General features: G+C 33.8%; 1 protein-coding gene and 1 pseudogene across 1 annotated transcript; one reads left to right on the plus strand and one right to left on the minus strand.

Moving 5' to 3' along the window:
• The first annotated feature begins 3,994 nt into the window (after positions 1-3,994).
• LOC111394255 (E3 ubiquitin ligase BIG BROTHER-related-like) lies at positions 3,995-4,576 on the plus strand. Its single transcript, XM_023020011.1, has one exon. It carries the CDS (start codon positions 3,995-3,997, stop codon positions 4,574-4,576), a length of 582 nt encoding a protein of 193 aa, XP_022875779.1.
• Positions 4,577-7,826: 3,250 nt separating this feature from the next.
• LOC111394962 lies at positions 7,827-14,481 on the minus strand (annotated as a pseudogene).
• Positions 14,482-16,433: the final 1,952 nt, after the last annotated feature.

The following is a 16,433-nucleotide window of genomic DNA, read 5'->3' on the forward strand; positions in this document are numbered from 1 at the left end:
TAAATGATCAATCTAGTGATGACTTATATATGAACTTGACTATGGCCTCTTCTCAATTCTTCACCCAACTTTTGCCTTGTGAGGTCAGTGTAATGGATGGGACGACTGTCGAGGATAAAGAAATGTGCTTGTGGATCCTTTGTCCGTCCATCTATTAGTCATTCCAAGATTGTGTGATGCTTTTGCAAATCACTTCATCCTGCAAAGTGACTTGGTAACAAATTGCATTTTATAACTTCACATTGTGGTGGTGGGAGGTTGCAGGATGATTACTCATTAAGATATCTTATTGAGCAGCTGCAATAGTTCATAGCTAACATAAATTCCTCTCCACAATATATCAAATATAATGACCGAGGCTTGAATCTTGTAGGGGCTTTTATATTATTGCATTTTATTTTTTTCTTCTACTAGTATATCGAAGTAGAAAGTGTGTGAACTTCATTTGCAGCTTGTCCTTGTCTCAGCAAGAATTAGTTTGTGATTTTATTTATTTATTTATTTTTTTAAACCACCACATGAAATTCATCCAAAACCCCAAGATCAATCTAAGAGGCTTACATTCTTCATATTTGCTCTTCAATTTCAACATCTTCACGTCAAAGCTGCAAGGTAAAAGGCTTAATCTTCTCATTTAGGACAAGTTCACTCATTGTTTTAGGAGTTATGTACTGAATTGAGGAGTTGGGCAAATTCACCCTCCCTCTTTAATTTATAGGTGTAGACAGGGTGTTGGTAAAAAAAGAAAAGGAGTGTTGGATTTTGTTGTAGCTTTTGTTCTTGTTTATGTTCTTGATCCTTTCCAGACATTTTCGACCATGACAAGTTGTCCAACTTCAATATAAGACAAAATCCAGATTGTGTGCAGTGTGAAAGACAAACTGGATTATTATGCCCTCGTTTGATTCCCATTTTGAGCGAAATTATGCATTTTGAATAGTAGATTGATCGAGAATTTGTTATTAAAAATTAAAGAAATTTTTTTGATTTACATGTAATATTATTTCATTAAAGAACATGTGATTAAAAATAAATTTTGAAAAAATGAATTTTTGGAAGAATGGAAATCAAATAGGGGCTAAATTTGAAAATTATTGATTACACTAACTAGCCTGCATTATCATCAGTATTTTAAAAGAAGGGAAAAGGCAGGATGTAGGCTTAAAAGAAGGGATAAAAGCCTTTTATATGGTGAAGGCGTGAAAAAAGGTGGTTAACTTTATTTTTGGAGTAACGTCATTTAGCTCCGCTAGGATTGCAATCTCAAGTTAGATGGCAATAATATGACATTAACTGATAGTTAAAATTAAATAATTCCTATAATTTCACATTTCATTTAACAAATCATTTAGTATCATCTAGATTAGGATTGCAATTTTACAATAGTTTATATAAAGTAAGGGCAAAAAGTGTAATAAGGAATTGAAATAAGCTATCTATTACAATTTTACAATGGCTTATATAAATGAACTCAAGCTTGTAGTTAAGCTTAATTAAAAGTTTAATAATCCTCTTTTTATGACATAATTAATTAATTCAGTTCTCAGACATTTAATTAAGTTTGAAACTGAAACTTAATGAAGAAGAGTCAGCTTATCAATCACGCGGAGTTAAAAAGTTAAATACCACAATTGACAGACCAGATTTTATGGTAAGCTCCTGTTTGAGCCACATTTTTACCTCATTAAAATGAAAAATATGATCGTTATTCATCACATCAAACCATCATTTTTTAATTTCTATATCTGGTGTGTGGCCCATAACGGCTCAATTTCTCATTCTCATTCTCATTATAATGTGGTTCAAACAGGTTCTAAGTCTCAGAAGTCAAAACAAAACCCGTATTTATTTGAAGGGAAAAGTTAACGTTATAATCGGTTTATTCTTCCATCAACAGTTATAACAAGTCAGCACTTTCCTTTCCATATCTATTTAAAGTAAATTTATGGTAAGTCTCAAAACAAAACCCATATCTATTTGAATTTGAAGAGAAAATTAACGTTAGAAATCTGATTTTCTTCCATCTCGGGATTCACTCAAAATTTGTTTCCTTTTTGTGTACTTTCCTTTCCGAGACTGACTCACAGTTTATTTCCTTTTCCCGGAAAGATTTACAACTTATTCCCGCTTCTATATAAGGCAGCACCCTCCCTTCTCTTCTCAACAATTTCATATTTTCTTTACAATCCGTTCATCAGTTCTGATATTTCAAGAATTTCTTGCTTAAAATACACTCACCGTCAATTACTATGGCGTATAATTTTCAGAATCAACCCATCCAACCATTCTATTTTACCCTTACTTTCACTTACTTTCCCGGTTATACCACCATAATGCAAGAAAACTACTGGGTTGAGTCACAAGGCAGAAATTATCAGTTTCCTTTAACTTACGAGCATGTTCCTCGACGACGACGATCCAGGGAGCATGTTCAAGAAAACTACCGACGCTTGAATCGAACATGGCAAGGTTCATATGATGAAGTCGAAGTATGGAATGAGTCTGATTTTATCGAGCATCGGAGATCAAATTTGTCTACCAACATCTCTCGTGATCATTTGGTCCGGACCAGTTTCTCACAAGAAACTATCCTCCGACATTTAAAAACAAGAAAGTTCGCTACTTCGGAAGAGGCAAAACCCACAAACGAAGGGCCTGAAATCTGTGTGGTGTGCCAATGCGAGTACGAAGACGATGAGAGCATTGGACGCCTTCCGTGTGGACATGACTATCATGTCGATTGCATTACGAGGTGGTTGTGTCAAAAAATTGTCTGTCCCATCTGCAAAGCCACCGCAATACCAAGAAGGGAAGAAGTAGCTCTTGTATAGAAATCAAGAAGAATCTGCAGCAATTGTACTGAAATTTTGTTCTGTAGTTATTTGTTCTTCAGATGTACTGTGCATAATATTGTTCGGAATTTTATGTAATTAGTTTTCTGTTTTCTACAATTGTGTTTTTTTTACTGTCGTCCACTTTGTTAGATCGTCACATATTCAATTAATGGGTGTTTCTTAAACTACCTTTAGAGACGTTGGCAAATAGTTAAAATTAAATAATTCCTATAATTTCACATTTCATTTAACAAATCATTTAGTATCATCTAGATTAGGATTGCAATTTTACAATAGTTTATATAAAGTAAGGGCAAAAAGTGTAATAAGGAATTGAAATAAGCTATCTATTACAATTTTACAATGGCTTATATAAATGAACTCAAGCTTGTAGTTAAGCTTAATTAAAAGTTTAATAATCCTCTTTTTATGACATAATTAATTAATTCAGTTCTCAGACATTTAATTAAGTTTGAAACTGAAACTTAATGAAGAAGAGTCAGCTTATCAATCACGCGGAGTTAAAAAGTTAAATACCACAATTGACAGACCAGATTTTATGGTAAGCTCCTGTTTGAGCCACATTTTTACCTCATTAAAATGAAAAATATGATCGTTATTCATCACATCAAACCATCATTTTTTAATTTCTATATCTGGTGTGTGGCCCATAACGGCTCAATTTCTCATTCTCATTCTCATTATAATGTGGTTCAAACAGGTTCTAAGTCTCAGAAGTCAAAACAAAACCCGTATTTATTTGAAGGGAAAAGTTAACGTTATAATCGGTTTATTCTTCCATCAACAGTTATAACAAGTCAGCACTTTCCTTTCCATATCTATTTAAAGTAAATTTATGGTAAGTCTCAAAACAAAACCCATATCTATTTGAATTTGAAGAGAAAATTAACGTTAGAAATCTGATTTTCTTCCATCTCGGGATTCACTCAAAATTTGTTTCCTTTTTGTGTACTTTCCTTTCCGAGACTGACTCACAGTTTATTTCCTTTTCCCGGAAAGATTTACAACTTATTCCCGCTTCTATATAAGGCAGCACCCTCCCTTCTCTTCTCAACAATTTCATATTTTCTTTACAATCCGTTCATCAGTTCTGATATTTCAAGAATTTCTTGCTTAAAATACACTCACCGTCAATTACTATGGCGTATAATTTTCAGAATCAACCCATCCAACCATTCTATTTTACCCTTACTTTCACTTACTTTCCCGGTTATACCACCATAATGCAAGAAAACTACTGGGTTGAGTCACAAGGCAGAAATTATCAGTTTCCTTTAACTTACGAGCATGTTCCTCGACGACGACGATCCAGGGAGCATGTTCAAGAAAACTACCGACGCTTGAATCGAACATGGCAAGGTTCATATGATGAAGTCGAAGTATGGAATGAGTCTGATTTTATCGAGCATCGGAGATCAAATTTGTCTACCAACATCTCTCGTGATCATTTGGTCCGGACCAGTTTCTCACAAGAAACTATCCTCCGACATTTAAAAACAAGAAAGTTCGCTACTTCGGAAGAGGCAAAACCCACAAACGAAGGGCCTGAAATCTGTGTGGTGTGCCAATGCGAGTACGAAGACGATGAGAGCATTGGACGCCTTCCGTGTGGACATGAATATCATGTCGATTGCATTACGAGGTGGTTGTGTCAAAAAAATGTATGTCCCATCTGCAAAGCCACCGCAATACCAAGAAGGGAAGAAGTAGCTCTTGTATAGAAATCAAGAAGAATCTGCAGCAATTGTACTGAAATTTTGTTCTGTAGTTGTTATTTGTTCTTCAGATGTACTGTGCATAATATTGTTCGGAATTTTATGTAATTAGTTTTCTGTTTTCTACAATTGTGTTTTTTTTACTGTCGTCCACTTTGTTAGATCGTCACATATTCAATTAATGGGTGTTTCTTAAACTACCTTTAGAGACGTTGGCAAAAACTAGTTGAGGGAGCGAGCAAAATTCATGTTTTTATCAAGAATATGATCAAATTTGGGTCGAGGGAGCGAACAAAAATCATGTGATTATCAAGAATATGATCAATTTGTTTCTTAAACTACCTTTAGAGATGTCAGCAAAAACTAGTTGAGGGGGCGAACAAAATTAATGTGATTATCAGGAATATGATCAACCTGAATAATAATAGTAGTAATAGACATGTAAGTCAATGGTTTTTACTTTTTAGGCTAACCATTTTTTTTATTTACATAATAACTATTTCTAGTTTATTGGGCTTGGGTTTTATTTTGTTTTCAGTTTGGGCCTGGGTTTTAGTTTCAATTGGGTATGGATTTTGGACTTTAGTTTGGGCTTGGATTGTGCGGGGTTCAAAGGTGTTTGGATTTTAGTTTCCTTTGTTTACAGATTTGGGTTCGCTTTGGGCTTGGGTTGATGTTATGAATTGGGAAAATTAAGCCAACCCCAAAAATGAGAATTTCGAGCAGTACTCTTAAAATTAATTAAAACATTTAATCAAGTATTAAATACGTCTAAAACCCCATAGCCCAAATTAAAACCGTCGATTCCAAAAAACTCGCAAACCATTCACATCAAAGCTTTTCTGCTCTCTCCTCCCAAATTGTTTAGATCCTTCAAATGAAACATCCAAGTAATGGCTATGAGCAAGACCAAACCCGTTTCCCTCCTTCGTCAAGTCTACGATGCCGGCAAGAACTCGTTGACAAAGCCATAGAGTTCACTTTGCATATGCATACTTATTGTTTACATGTCTAGATATTATTTTGTGCTTTTTCTATGTTTGGGGTCTTCTTTTGCCTTTCTTTGAAACCTCACTTTCTGTGATCAAAGTGGAATAGGGAAGTTTTGGGGGGTGGGTACGTGTACCTCAGTCGGAGAGGATTGAAATTTTTAGAGTATATTGTTTATGCTTTGTGGATTTTTGGTTTAATTGCTTTGAATCTAAATGAAAGTTCAGAATTTTGAAGTTCAGGTAACTTCCAAATTAATCTGATATTTCTTTCTTTATTGGAGCATTTAAATGTATACTGGCTTGTTTCTATGGAAGCAACTTTGGCAGCAGTGTAGACATTTAGAGTGATAGTTCTTCCCAAGAAGGACGAGTCAGTAAAGGTGAAGTCCGTAAAATCAAATCGAAAGAACAGTTTATCACTATGTGTATATAGAATTTATAGCAATCGTGATACAGTTAAACTTGTAAATTTTGCTGGCAGAATGACGTATAAATTGATGATTTGGGTTCAATGCAATTTTAGTTCCATTAATCTCTTTCCCCCTTAACTCATAATGCACATGCACTCACACACAACTGCATATATACGTGGAGGGGTCAGGATGAATAATTTTTTCTCAATTTCTGAAATTCTGGGTTCATTTTGTCTGTCTTCAATTATCGTTCTTTTCACAGAATGTCAAAAATCCGACTTGTGATCATATCACTTGGCAAGTACATTCTAGTATTGCTGAAAATGGTAGGAGGATACTCTAATTACATAACAGATATTTTCCTCAGTATCCTCAAACTATCCTTGTAATTACAATAAACAGCATACTCTCACTTTTTTGGGTAATTACAATAAAGAGCTTAATCGGATATTTTAGATTATGTCACTTTTTGAGTTATTATAACTTTTTTGAATTTTTATCACTTTTTAGTATTCATCCATGTTAAGCAATTTAGCTTTGTAATTTTTGATGTATTGTTAACTACTTTTTTTAAATTTCTGTCCCATTTTTTTTTTTTTTAATTTTGAGTGTTTGTTTGTCATTGTTTCGAATTTGTATCACCTTTTTTAAATTTTCATCACTTTTTTTAAGTGTTTATCACTTTTTTTAGCACGCGTAACTTATTTTAGTTTGTGTCATTTTTTTGAATTCACTTTTATGAATTTTTGTCACTTTTTTTTAGTATTTGTCACCTTTTTTTGAATTTTCGTTACTTTTTTTTTAGTGTTTGTCACTGTTTTCAATCATCTTCTAGATTTCTATCACTTTTTTAGTGACAAACATAACTTTTTAATAAATGTGATATTGTATGTTATTTTTAATAACAAAGTGACATTTAACTTTTAAAAGTGACATTGTGTCACTTTTTTTTTATTAAAAAGTGACAATTTTTTTAAAAAAAAATTGACATTGTATAACTTTTTAATATTACACAATATTTTTACTTTCAAAAAACCTTTCATATGATTTTTCAAAATACCCCTAATTTGAAGGGCATTTTGTAAGTTGCCCAAATTGGGAAATTTCATAAGTTGCCCTTATGAATTTGGAGTAGTCAGGGTGTGGTTTGAGGGGGATTGGATTTAGATTTTCAGTTTAGACTTAGATTAATGGGGTTTAGTTATTTTTAAGTTTGTCCTCCATATATTGAGAACATGAAAGTTGGTCCTCGACCTTCTCGTGGTACTCTAAAATGTTCACTTTCTTCAGTGTTCGTCCATTTCTCATCTTCTTTAGCTTATATGGTATGCAAATTATGAATGCATCCTAAATGCAGGGTGCATTTTGTAAATTTCCCTATTCCATTGTACCAAATTTTATTAATTTTATAATCTATTCAAATCCCAATATTGAATCCCGCTTACATGTGTAGCAGAATTTGAATATTTAAACTTTCGATAAAAACATTCAATCAATTGTCATGTCTAATCTTGAAAAGTGTATTGAATGAAATAAATGACCATAATAGGTTACTTTCGATGGGAACGAAGCTTCAACAAGTAGAAGCTTCCTGGCAAAGCTTTAAACAAATAGGTTGAGCTGTTCATTTCATTGATTGCCGTAACTTGACATGATGATTTTAAAGATGTCATTCAAGCTTGACCATAGAAAAAACATGCATCTACATATAATAGAAATTACTAGTTTATTATTTTTAATATATTTCGATGAACATCGGCTTGCACTGAAATGAACAAACTCATTAAAAAATAAAAAATAAAATACACTTACACAAATTCCATAACCTAATAAAATAGACCTTAATTTGCATCAATTAATGGCAGAACAAACTTTCGAATTTCACCATTAGTCCCTGTCTTAACCTCAATATTACTCACTTTAACCATGGACTTCCCAAATTCAGCACTAAATGTCAATCCAACCAGTCCTCTAATTCCTAAGAAACGTTGCACAAATGTTTTTGTAGAATCATCAGTCCATAACTTCTGGTCTGATTCAAGAATTCCGCAGCCATTCCTCATATTGGTGAAAAACGAGTTATCGAACATGTTTTCACTTCTGCCGTCGAGCCCTACCCTCTTGGAAGAGTCACCATTTTCCGGACAAAGGGACCGAAGTTGAGGAAGAAATGCGGAGTCAATGGAAGGGTCAGCGCCGGTAGTTGAATTGAAGTTGTATAATTTGTATCTGAAGAACGGGCAAGCTGAGGTGCCAATGTTATGTCCCCCTATATATTCATGCAATGATGTTTGAGTTAGCTTCGATACTATAAAAAAAAAAAAAGCAACTTAGCGACTTAAACATTGGGATTACCGACAAGGGTGACAAGATTTCATTAAAATTACAGACCGTAGAATATAGTGAACAAGATTTCATTAATACTATTATGGGCTTACTGACAAGGGTGACAAGATCTTGAGTATTGAGACCTTTTTTCTGCAAACTTCTGTTTTTGAACGTCAATGGAATCCGTAAAGCCCGGAAGATTCGAAGCATCGGATGCTAATGAAACCCGCCCATCTCTCCCTCCTGTAGGCACGGCCCATCCTAGTCCACCAGCCTGCATCAACAATCAAATAGCCAATTAGTTCGATGAGTGTCAAGCGTATTTGTGTCCATATCTGTGTTTGATATGTATGACAGTATGAGACAATAACATGTCTTATTGCCTAAGGATTAAAATACATGTACTTATCTTAAAGTATGTATAGTGAGTTCATGTACAACACATATTGAATGCCGATAATTCATAATACTGACACATTATGCAGCATGTCCTATCACTACTATTGATCATTAAAAATTGAGAACAATGCTATATGTACAGAGAAAATTTACACGGATTTTAACAGAATGCCACATGGCATCATTTCATTGGATTTATGGGTAAAAAATATAGTTAAAACTTAAAACAGGCTGTTTTCTCAGCTCCTACGAATGATAAAATCCAAAAAATGAACGGAGAAATTAACTTACCAGTATAACTGCATCGCAAGCCACAAGAGCAAGAATGTCAGCACAAGAAATAACACTAGGGCATGCAGCCTCAAGTTGAGTCTTAGCATCATCAATAACTTCGTATCCTCTCAACAAATGATTTGGTCCGGCCATTTTCTCAGTACCGTCACCATTAATAAGGATAGAGCCATCACAACCTTGTACGAAACAGTCATGAAAGTGCATTCTGAACAATCCAGGTACAACTGTGGGATTCGAATTAAATTGAGATTTCACAGCGGATTGCACGATGGCTTCGACCCTAGGACATGACCTTGAATAGAATCCAACCTGTGTTTTCTGGCGTAGAACCACAGTAGCAGGGACGGCAAGCAAGAAAAACAACGCAATTGACATTTGTTTAAAGTAATCACTCCCCATTACTAGTATTTCTTGTGCAGAAAACCCTCGATTGGTTATATGATATTATAGAAAAAACAGAACAAATTGTTTTACAAATGAAAAAGGATAAATAAATCCAATGCTAATATTTCTAGCTAGTGTTTGTGTTGATGGTAAAGCAAAGGTTTTATGTGCATATTTATACGCACAAAAAGTTAAAGTCAACGTGTTTGCATCCCCGAAAAAAAGTAAGCAAAGTCGGCTTCGAGAATTCTGATTGCTGAAAACTCGTTCTTTAATTTTTGTATAAGGAGTCATGGGTGGGATATTAGTAGAACTAGTCGATAAGAGGTATATATATATATATATATAGATATATATATATATAGAATTCATAAGATCAAATATATTGTGGACCGAAAAAGCTACAAGGCTTACAGCATGTTAAGTATTTGGGCTGCCTAATATTCTTGGTCCATAATATTTGGGCCTATGTTGCTGAGTGTGGATAATTGTCCAACCCGGATGAAGAAAACATGATTCTTTTAAACGCGCCTCATCATTTAATTGATGCTTGATCAGGCCATACACTTAGCCATCTCCCAACCGTTCATCTGTGGCTCTTTGACTAACTGCTTAAAGTAGTGTTTGGCCATTCATTTTTAGAGACGGTTGAACTTTGTGTTTTAGGTTTTTCTCTCATTCTTCTCTCTAACCACACCGTATATTCTTTGTGAGTTTCTTGATCTGAAAATCTGAGTGATTCTGATATTCTACACTTGATGTATACTGTGAGAAAAGTTCTTAGTGATTTGATGTGGTTTTGTGCTTTGTGTTGAGGCTAGAGGAAACATTGAAGAAATCTCTGATTTCTTTGTACATATTGTAACTTTTCTTGGTGATTTCTTAGTGAATCTAGAGCTTTATCCACTTGTGGATGCTCAATGGGTGTCGTAAGACTGAACATCCGTGCCCTTTGTGGTAAAAAATCCTTCGTGTTCTTGATTCCTTTTAATTTTCTGCAATTTTTAATACGTTTTATTTCTGAAAATATAATCTTAAACTAGATCCCGATACCAACAAGTGGTATCAGAGCCTTCTCTTTTTTAAAAGAATTGCATTAGGGTTTAGTTTTTCAAAATAAAACGCCTATACTTTTTTGAAAATTGCAGATCTAATATTGGAAGGAGTTTTCTGTGATTAGAAAATTTGTTTTTCTTGAAAGTTTTTTTATTGATCTATCTTTGATCCAATTTTCTGGTTGGATCTCTTTAAGGATTGGAATACCCCTTTTGTGTAGATCTCTGAGATCTACGTAGATCTCTGAGATCTACGGTGATTAGTTGACACTGTGTTCTATTTAAACTTTTCTTTGGAAAATCATTGTAACTCGATCTTGACTCGTAACGATCTGTTGTTTCTGCTAAGTTGTGGTGATTTTCAAGTTGACTCATTATTGAGTCCTGTTGGTTCTTATGACTCGTACTGAGTTCCTGGTGAGTTGGATCGACTCTGTCCAATTCCTACCAAGTTCATGCTGAGTCTTTATGACTCGTTCATTCCCTGCATGAATACTGAAATTCTTGGTTCACTTCTGGTGTACTCTGAACTCTCTCCTTACTATTGATCACTTGTGTTAATTTTTTGGAGCTGGTTATTAAGGTAAGTTGCCCTTCAGTACTCTCCTTTGTCTAAGATCTCATACGAGGATCTGGGAATCTGAGAGAGTATTGGAATTAAGGGTTACCACCCTTTAAACAGTTTCAAAATTAGCAATTGCATTTTTACTTTCAATTTTTGTGATCCTGTTATTGCATTTATCACAATGTCAACTGCATATAAACTTGAAATTGAGAACTGTAACAGTACTAGAGACTTTAGTCTCTGGCGCCAAAAAATGAGGGCTCTGTTGTTACAACAGAGATGTGCTGCTGCACTTGATGGTAATTGGCCTGCTGAAACTAGTGCCTATAGGAAAAGAGAGTTAGATGATATTGCCTGGAGTTCTCTTTTCCTTCATCTTTCTGACAGTGTAATTAGGAAAGTAGGTGAAACAACTTCTGCTGAGGCCTTATGGACTAAATTGTTAACCCTTTATCTAACTAGATCCACACCTAACAAATGTTATCTTTTGAGGCAGTTTTATAATTTTAGATTTGATTCTTCCTCTGGCCTAGAAGAGAACATTAATAGATTCATAAAACTAGTTTAGGATTTAGAGAATTGTGATGAAGAATTATCTGAAGGCCAACAAGTTGTTGCCTTTCTGAACTCTCTAAGTGAGATATAGGAAAATTAGAAATGCCCTGGAGTATGGAGGACAAGAAGTCGCAGTTGATATAGTAACCTCTCCCCTAAGAAATAGGGAACTTGAACTTAAAATCGATTCAAAAGATTCCAAGTATAGTGAAGGTTTACACATAAAAAAAAAACTAAATCAAAACAAGAAAAGTAATTAGTGTAACTTTAACTCTCACAAGAAAGGAAAAAAGAAAAACTAAACCAAAACACGAAAAGTAATCAGTGTAACTTTAACTCTCACAAGAAAGGAAAATATCAGAACCCTAAGTTTAGAGATAAAAACAAGAACAAAGCAAAATACAAGAACCAAGTCAGAAAGTGTTACTACTGTGGGAAAACAAGACACTTGATAAAAGACCGTTTTAAGAAAATTTCTGATTTGAAGAACACACAAAATACTGATGGTTTTGCAACTGTTGTCTGCAAGAATGAACCTGATATTCAAGGAGTTGTTCTTGTTAATACCCCCAATAGAGACCCAAAAGAATGGGTGCTAGATTCTGGTTGCACTTTCCATATGTGCCCCATTAAAGATTGGTTTACTGAACTTGTTGATCTTAGTGGAGGACAAGTTCAAGTGGGGAAATGACATGAGTTGTTAGATAAAGGGAATTGGAAATTGAATCTTCTGTTAAGCAACAACTATATACTTGAACTTGATAAAGATGAATATGTACCTGAACTAAAAAGAAACTTGATTTCTTTAGGAGAATTGGATGAGAAATATGACATAAGGATTCATAAAAACCTTATAAGATTGATCCTTAACAATAAAGAAGTCATGTCATCTCCTAAAATAAATGGCATCTATACTCTTCAAGTTGAACCTTTAGTAGGTTATGTCTCTCCAGCTATTAATTCATCTTTTGACAAGTCATTAATATGGTATAAAAGACTTTGCCACATGTCTGAAAAGGGACTGACAATTTTAAATAAAATGAAATGTTTTGGAAAAGATAATATTGAAAAGCTAAATTTTTGTGAAGATTGCATAATTGGAAAGCAAAACAAATTACCTTTTTAAATCTGGAACCTACGAATCTACTGTTATTTTAGAATATTTACATGCTGACCTTTGGGGTCTAACATCTGTAAATACTCTGAGTAGATTCAGATTTTACCTGCTTATTGTAGATGATTTTTCAAGAAAAATATGGACTTTTCTCTTAAAGCACAGGTCTGATGCTTTTCAAAATTTCAGACAATGAAAATTAATGATTGAAAATCAAATCAATAAGAAAATCAAAGCACTAAGGACTAATAATGGCCTTGAATTCTGTAATTTGGAATTTGATTCCTTTTGTAAGGAATCTGGAATTCTAAGGCATAGAGCTGTAATATACACCCCTCGACAGAATGGAGTTGCTGAAAGGATGAATAAAACCTTATTGGAAAAGGTTAGGTGTATGTTACATAGTTCTGGACTTCAAAAGTTCTTTTGGGGTGAGGCCCTAAAAACAGCAACATATCTTATAAATAGAAGTCCCTCCAGTGCCATTGATTTTCAAGTCCCAGAAAAATTGTAGTCAAACTCTATACCTGATTATAATGGACTTAAAGTTTTTGGCTATACTACATACTCCCATCAAAATGAAGGTAAACTTGAACCAAGATCCTTGAAGTGTGTCTTCTTGTGGTATGGGGAGGAAACTAAAGGGTATAGACTTTGGGTTAAATGTCAAAAAGGTTATAGGGTAATCATCAGTAGAAATGTCATCTTCAATAAAAATGAATTACCCTGCAAGACATCATCCTCTAGAATAGAATCTGTTGAACCTATACCTATGAAAGAGGCTATTCTTGAAAATCAAACAATTGAATCAAATGATCAGAATGACTTAATTGAGGTGGAGACCACCCAATCAGATATTAATCATGGTAACCTTAAGATGAAACTGAATTAATAAATCCATCCCTAGTTGATTACCAATTGACTAGAGATAGAGATAAGAGGAATAGGTTTCCATCTTCTAGGATCAGAGATGATGAAATTATTACTTTTTTCTATGCTCTCAACTCTATAAATTCTGAACATTTTGCCTTTGAAGAAGCTGTAACTTGTTCTGAATCCAAGTTTTGGAAATAAGCCATGAATGAAGAAATGGAATCATTGATTAAAAATGGAACTTGGATCTTAGTGAATAAACCTAAAAATCAGAAAGTTGTGGATTGTAAATGGATCTTCAAGATAAAAAAAGGGGACTCTAGTATTGGAGATAAAAGATACAAAACTAGGTTGATTGCTAAAGGATTTACCCAAAAGAAAGGAGTGGACTACAATGAAATTTTTTCACATGTTGCTAAATACACAACTATATTAATTTTGCTTGCCTTAACTGTCCATTTTAATTGGGAACTTGATCAGCTAGATGTAAAAACTGCTTTTTTAAATGGGGACCTTGATGAGACCATTTACATGAATCAGTCTAAAGGTTTTGAAGAAAAAACTAAAACTGAAAAAGTCTGCCTATTAAGAAAATCACTTTATGGCTTGAAGCAGGCTCCCAGGCAATGGTTTAAAAAGTTTAATTCATATATTCAAACCTTGGGTTTTGTTAAAAGCAATTATGATTCCTGTTTCTTTTTCAGAGGGTAAGGTGGACCTGAATCCATTTATTTACATTTATATGTTGATGATATGTTGTTGCCCAAATAGATCTGACATTGATTTTATTAAAGTGAAATTAAAATTCGAATTTGAAATGATAGATTTAGGACAAGCTAAGAAAATTCTTGGAATGGAAATAGAAAGGAATATGAAAGATTGCACCTTATGCTTAAAACAATGTGCTTATATGAAGAAAATGCTTGAAAATTTTTCCATGACTGATTGTAAACCTGCTTCTTTACCTATTGCAAATCATTTTAAGTTGTCGAATGAACAGTCACCAAAAACTGTTGAAGAATTTAAAAGAATGGAAAATGTACCATATGCAAACATTGTAGGGTCCATAATGTATCTCATGGTTTGTACTAGACTAGGCCTAGCTCATGGTATAAGTATACTAAGTAGATTTATGGCTAATCCTGGTGAGACTCATTGGCTAGCTATGAAATGGATTCTAAAATACTTGAAAGACTCATCAGATATAAGCTTTCTATTTAAGAACAGCAAAGAATACATAATTCTTAAAGGATACACTGACTCTGATTTTGCTGGAGACTTAAATAAGAGAAGGTCCACTTCATCATATGTTTTCACTTTGTGTGATGGGTGCATTAGTTGGAAATCCCAATTGCAAAAGTTAGTTATTTTGTCATCCACAGAGGCAGAATATATAACTGTCTGTGATGCTGTTAAAGAGGGTCTTTGGTTGAGAAGGTTATTAAATGAAATTGGATTCATAAATAATTCTGTTAGAATTTATACTGACAATCAGAGTGCTATTCATCTCAGCAAAAATCCTATGTATCATGATCGAACAAAACATGTTGACATTAAGTTTCACTTTGTGAAAAACATAGTTGAAAAGGGTCTGATCAGTTTAGTAAAAATCCCAACAGAATTTAATCCCTCTGATTTAGGGACCAAAGTACTGCATTTAACTAAGTTTAAAAACAGCTTGAAAATTCTAAACATCACTTGAAAGGTAATGTGTTTAGAAAAATCAAGCTGTACTGTTTTAGACATGTACTAACTTTCTCCTTTTTTGTTTTTACAGGTAAATAAGAGCAAATGAAACAAGTTGATGCCTAAACCCTAGAAATTACCAAGAATAGTTCAGTAAGGTAGAGATTGTTAAGTATTTGGGCTGCCTCATATTCTTGGTCCATAATATTTGGGCCTATGTTATTGAGTGTGGATAATTGTCCAACCCGGGTGAAGAAAACATGATTCTTTTAAACGCGCCTCTTCATTTAATTGATGCTTGATCAGGCCGTACACTTGGCCATCTCCCAACCCTTTATCTATGACTCTTTGACTGACTGCTTAAAGTAGTGTTTGACCATTCATTTTTAGAGACGGTTGAACTTTGTGTTTTAGGGTTTTCTCGCCTTCTTCTCTTTAACCACACCGTATATTCTTTGTGAGTTTTTTGATCTGAAAATCTGAGTGATTCTGATATTCTACATTTGATGTATACTGTGAGAAAGGTTCTCAGTAATTTAGTGTGGTTTTGCACTGTGTGTTGAGGCTAGAGGAAATATCGAAGAAATCTCTGATTTATTCGTACATATTGTAGCTTTTCGTGGTGATTTCTTAGTGAATTTAGAGCTTTATCCACTTGTGAATACTCAACGGGTGAGTAGGTCGTAAGATTGAACATGCGGGCCCTTTGTGGCGAAATTTTTTTCGTGTTCTTGATTCCTTTTAATTTTCTGCAATTTTTAATACTTTTTATTTCTGAAAATATAATCTTAAACTAGATCTTGATAGCAACACAGCACGTAACTTCGAATCACTAAAATCATTTATGGTCACTCTATAATTCTTAAATGTGATTGAAATTTATAGTGATAATAAGTTCTCATTTGAGATAACATGGTGTCACGTAAGTAAATATTTTGGATTTAATTTTGTGATCACTTATATCTAAGTTAGGTTTTTAATTGAAAATAATATTCACATATATGTTAAAATCTAAATAAATAAGTTTTTTCTCTTTGAATAGAAGTTTGTCGGGATCCCATGCTTAATTCATCCTGTCAGATAATATGCGAGGAAATTACATGTGTTGCACGGTATATATTACCCAAAAAAAAAAGGAAAAATAGAAAAAAAGGAAGTTTGTGCCTACTTGCAGTGTCAGGCCGTCAACACGTAAGCTTTGTTGT

This window comes from Olea europaea, chromosome 5, assembly GCF_002742605.1.
Source record: "Olea europaea var. sylvestris chromosome 5, O_europaea_v1, whole genome shotgun sequence".
NCBI lineage: Eukaryota > Viridiplantae > Streptophyta > Magnoliopsida > Lamiales > Oleaceae > Olea > Olea europaea.

Bases quoted from the DNA above. Each gene is read 5' to 3' on its own strand.
- LOC111394255 (XM_023020011.1), top strand. From the start codon at position 3,995: ATGGCGTATAATTTTCAGAATCAACCCATCCAACCATTCTATTTTACC.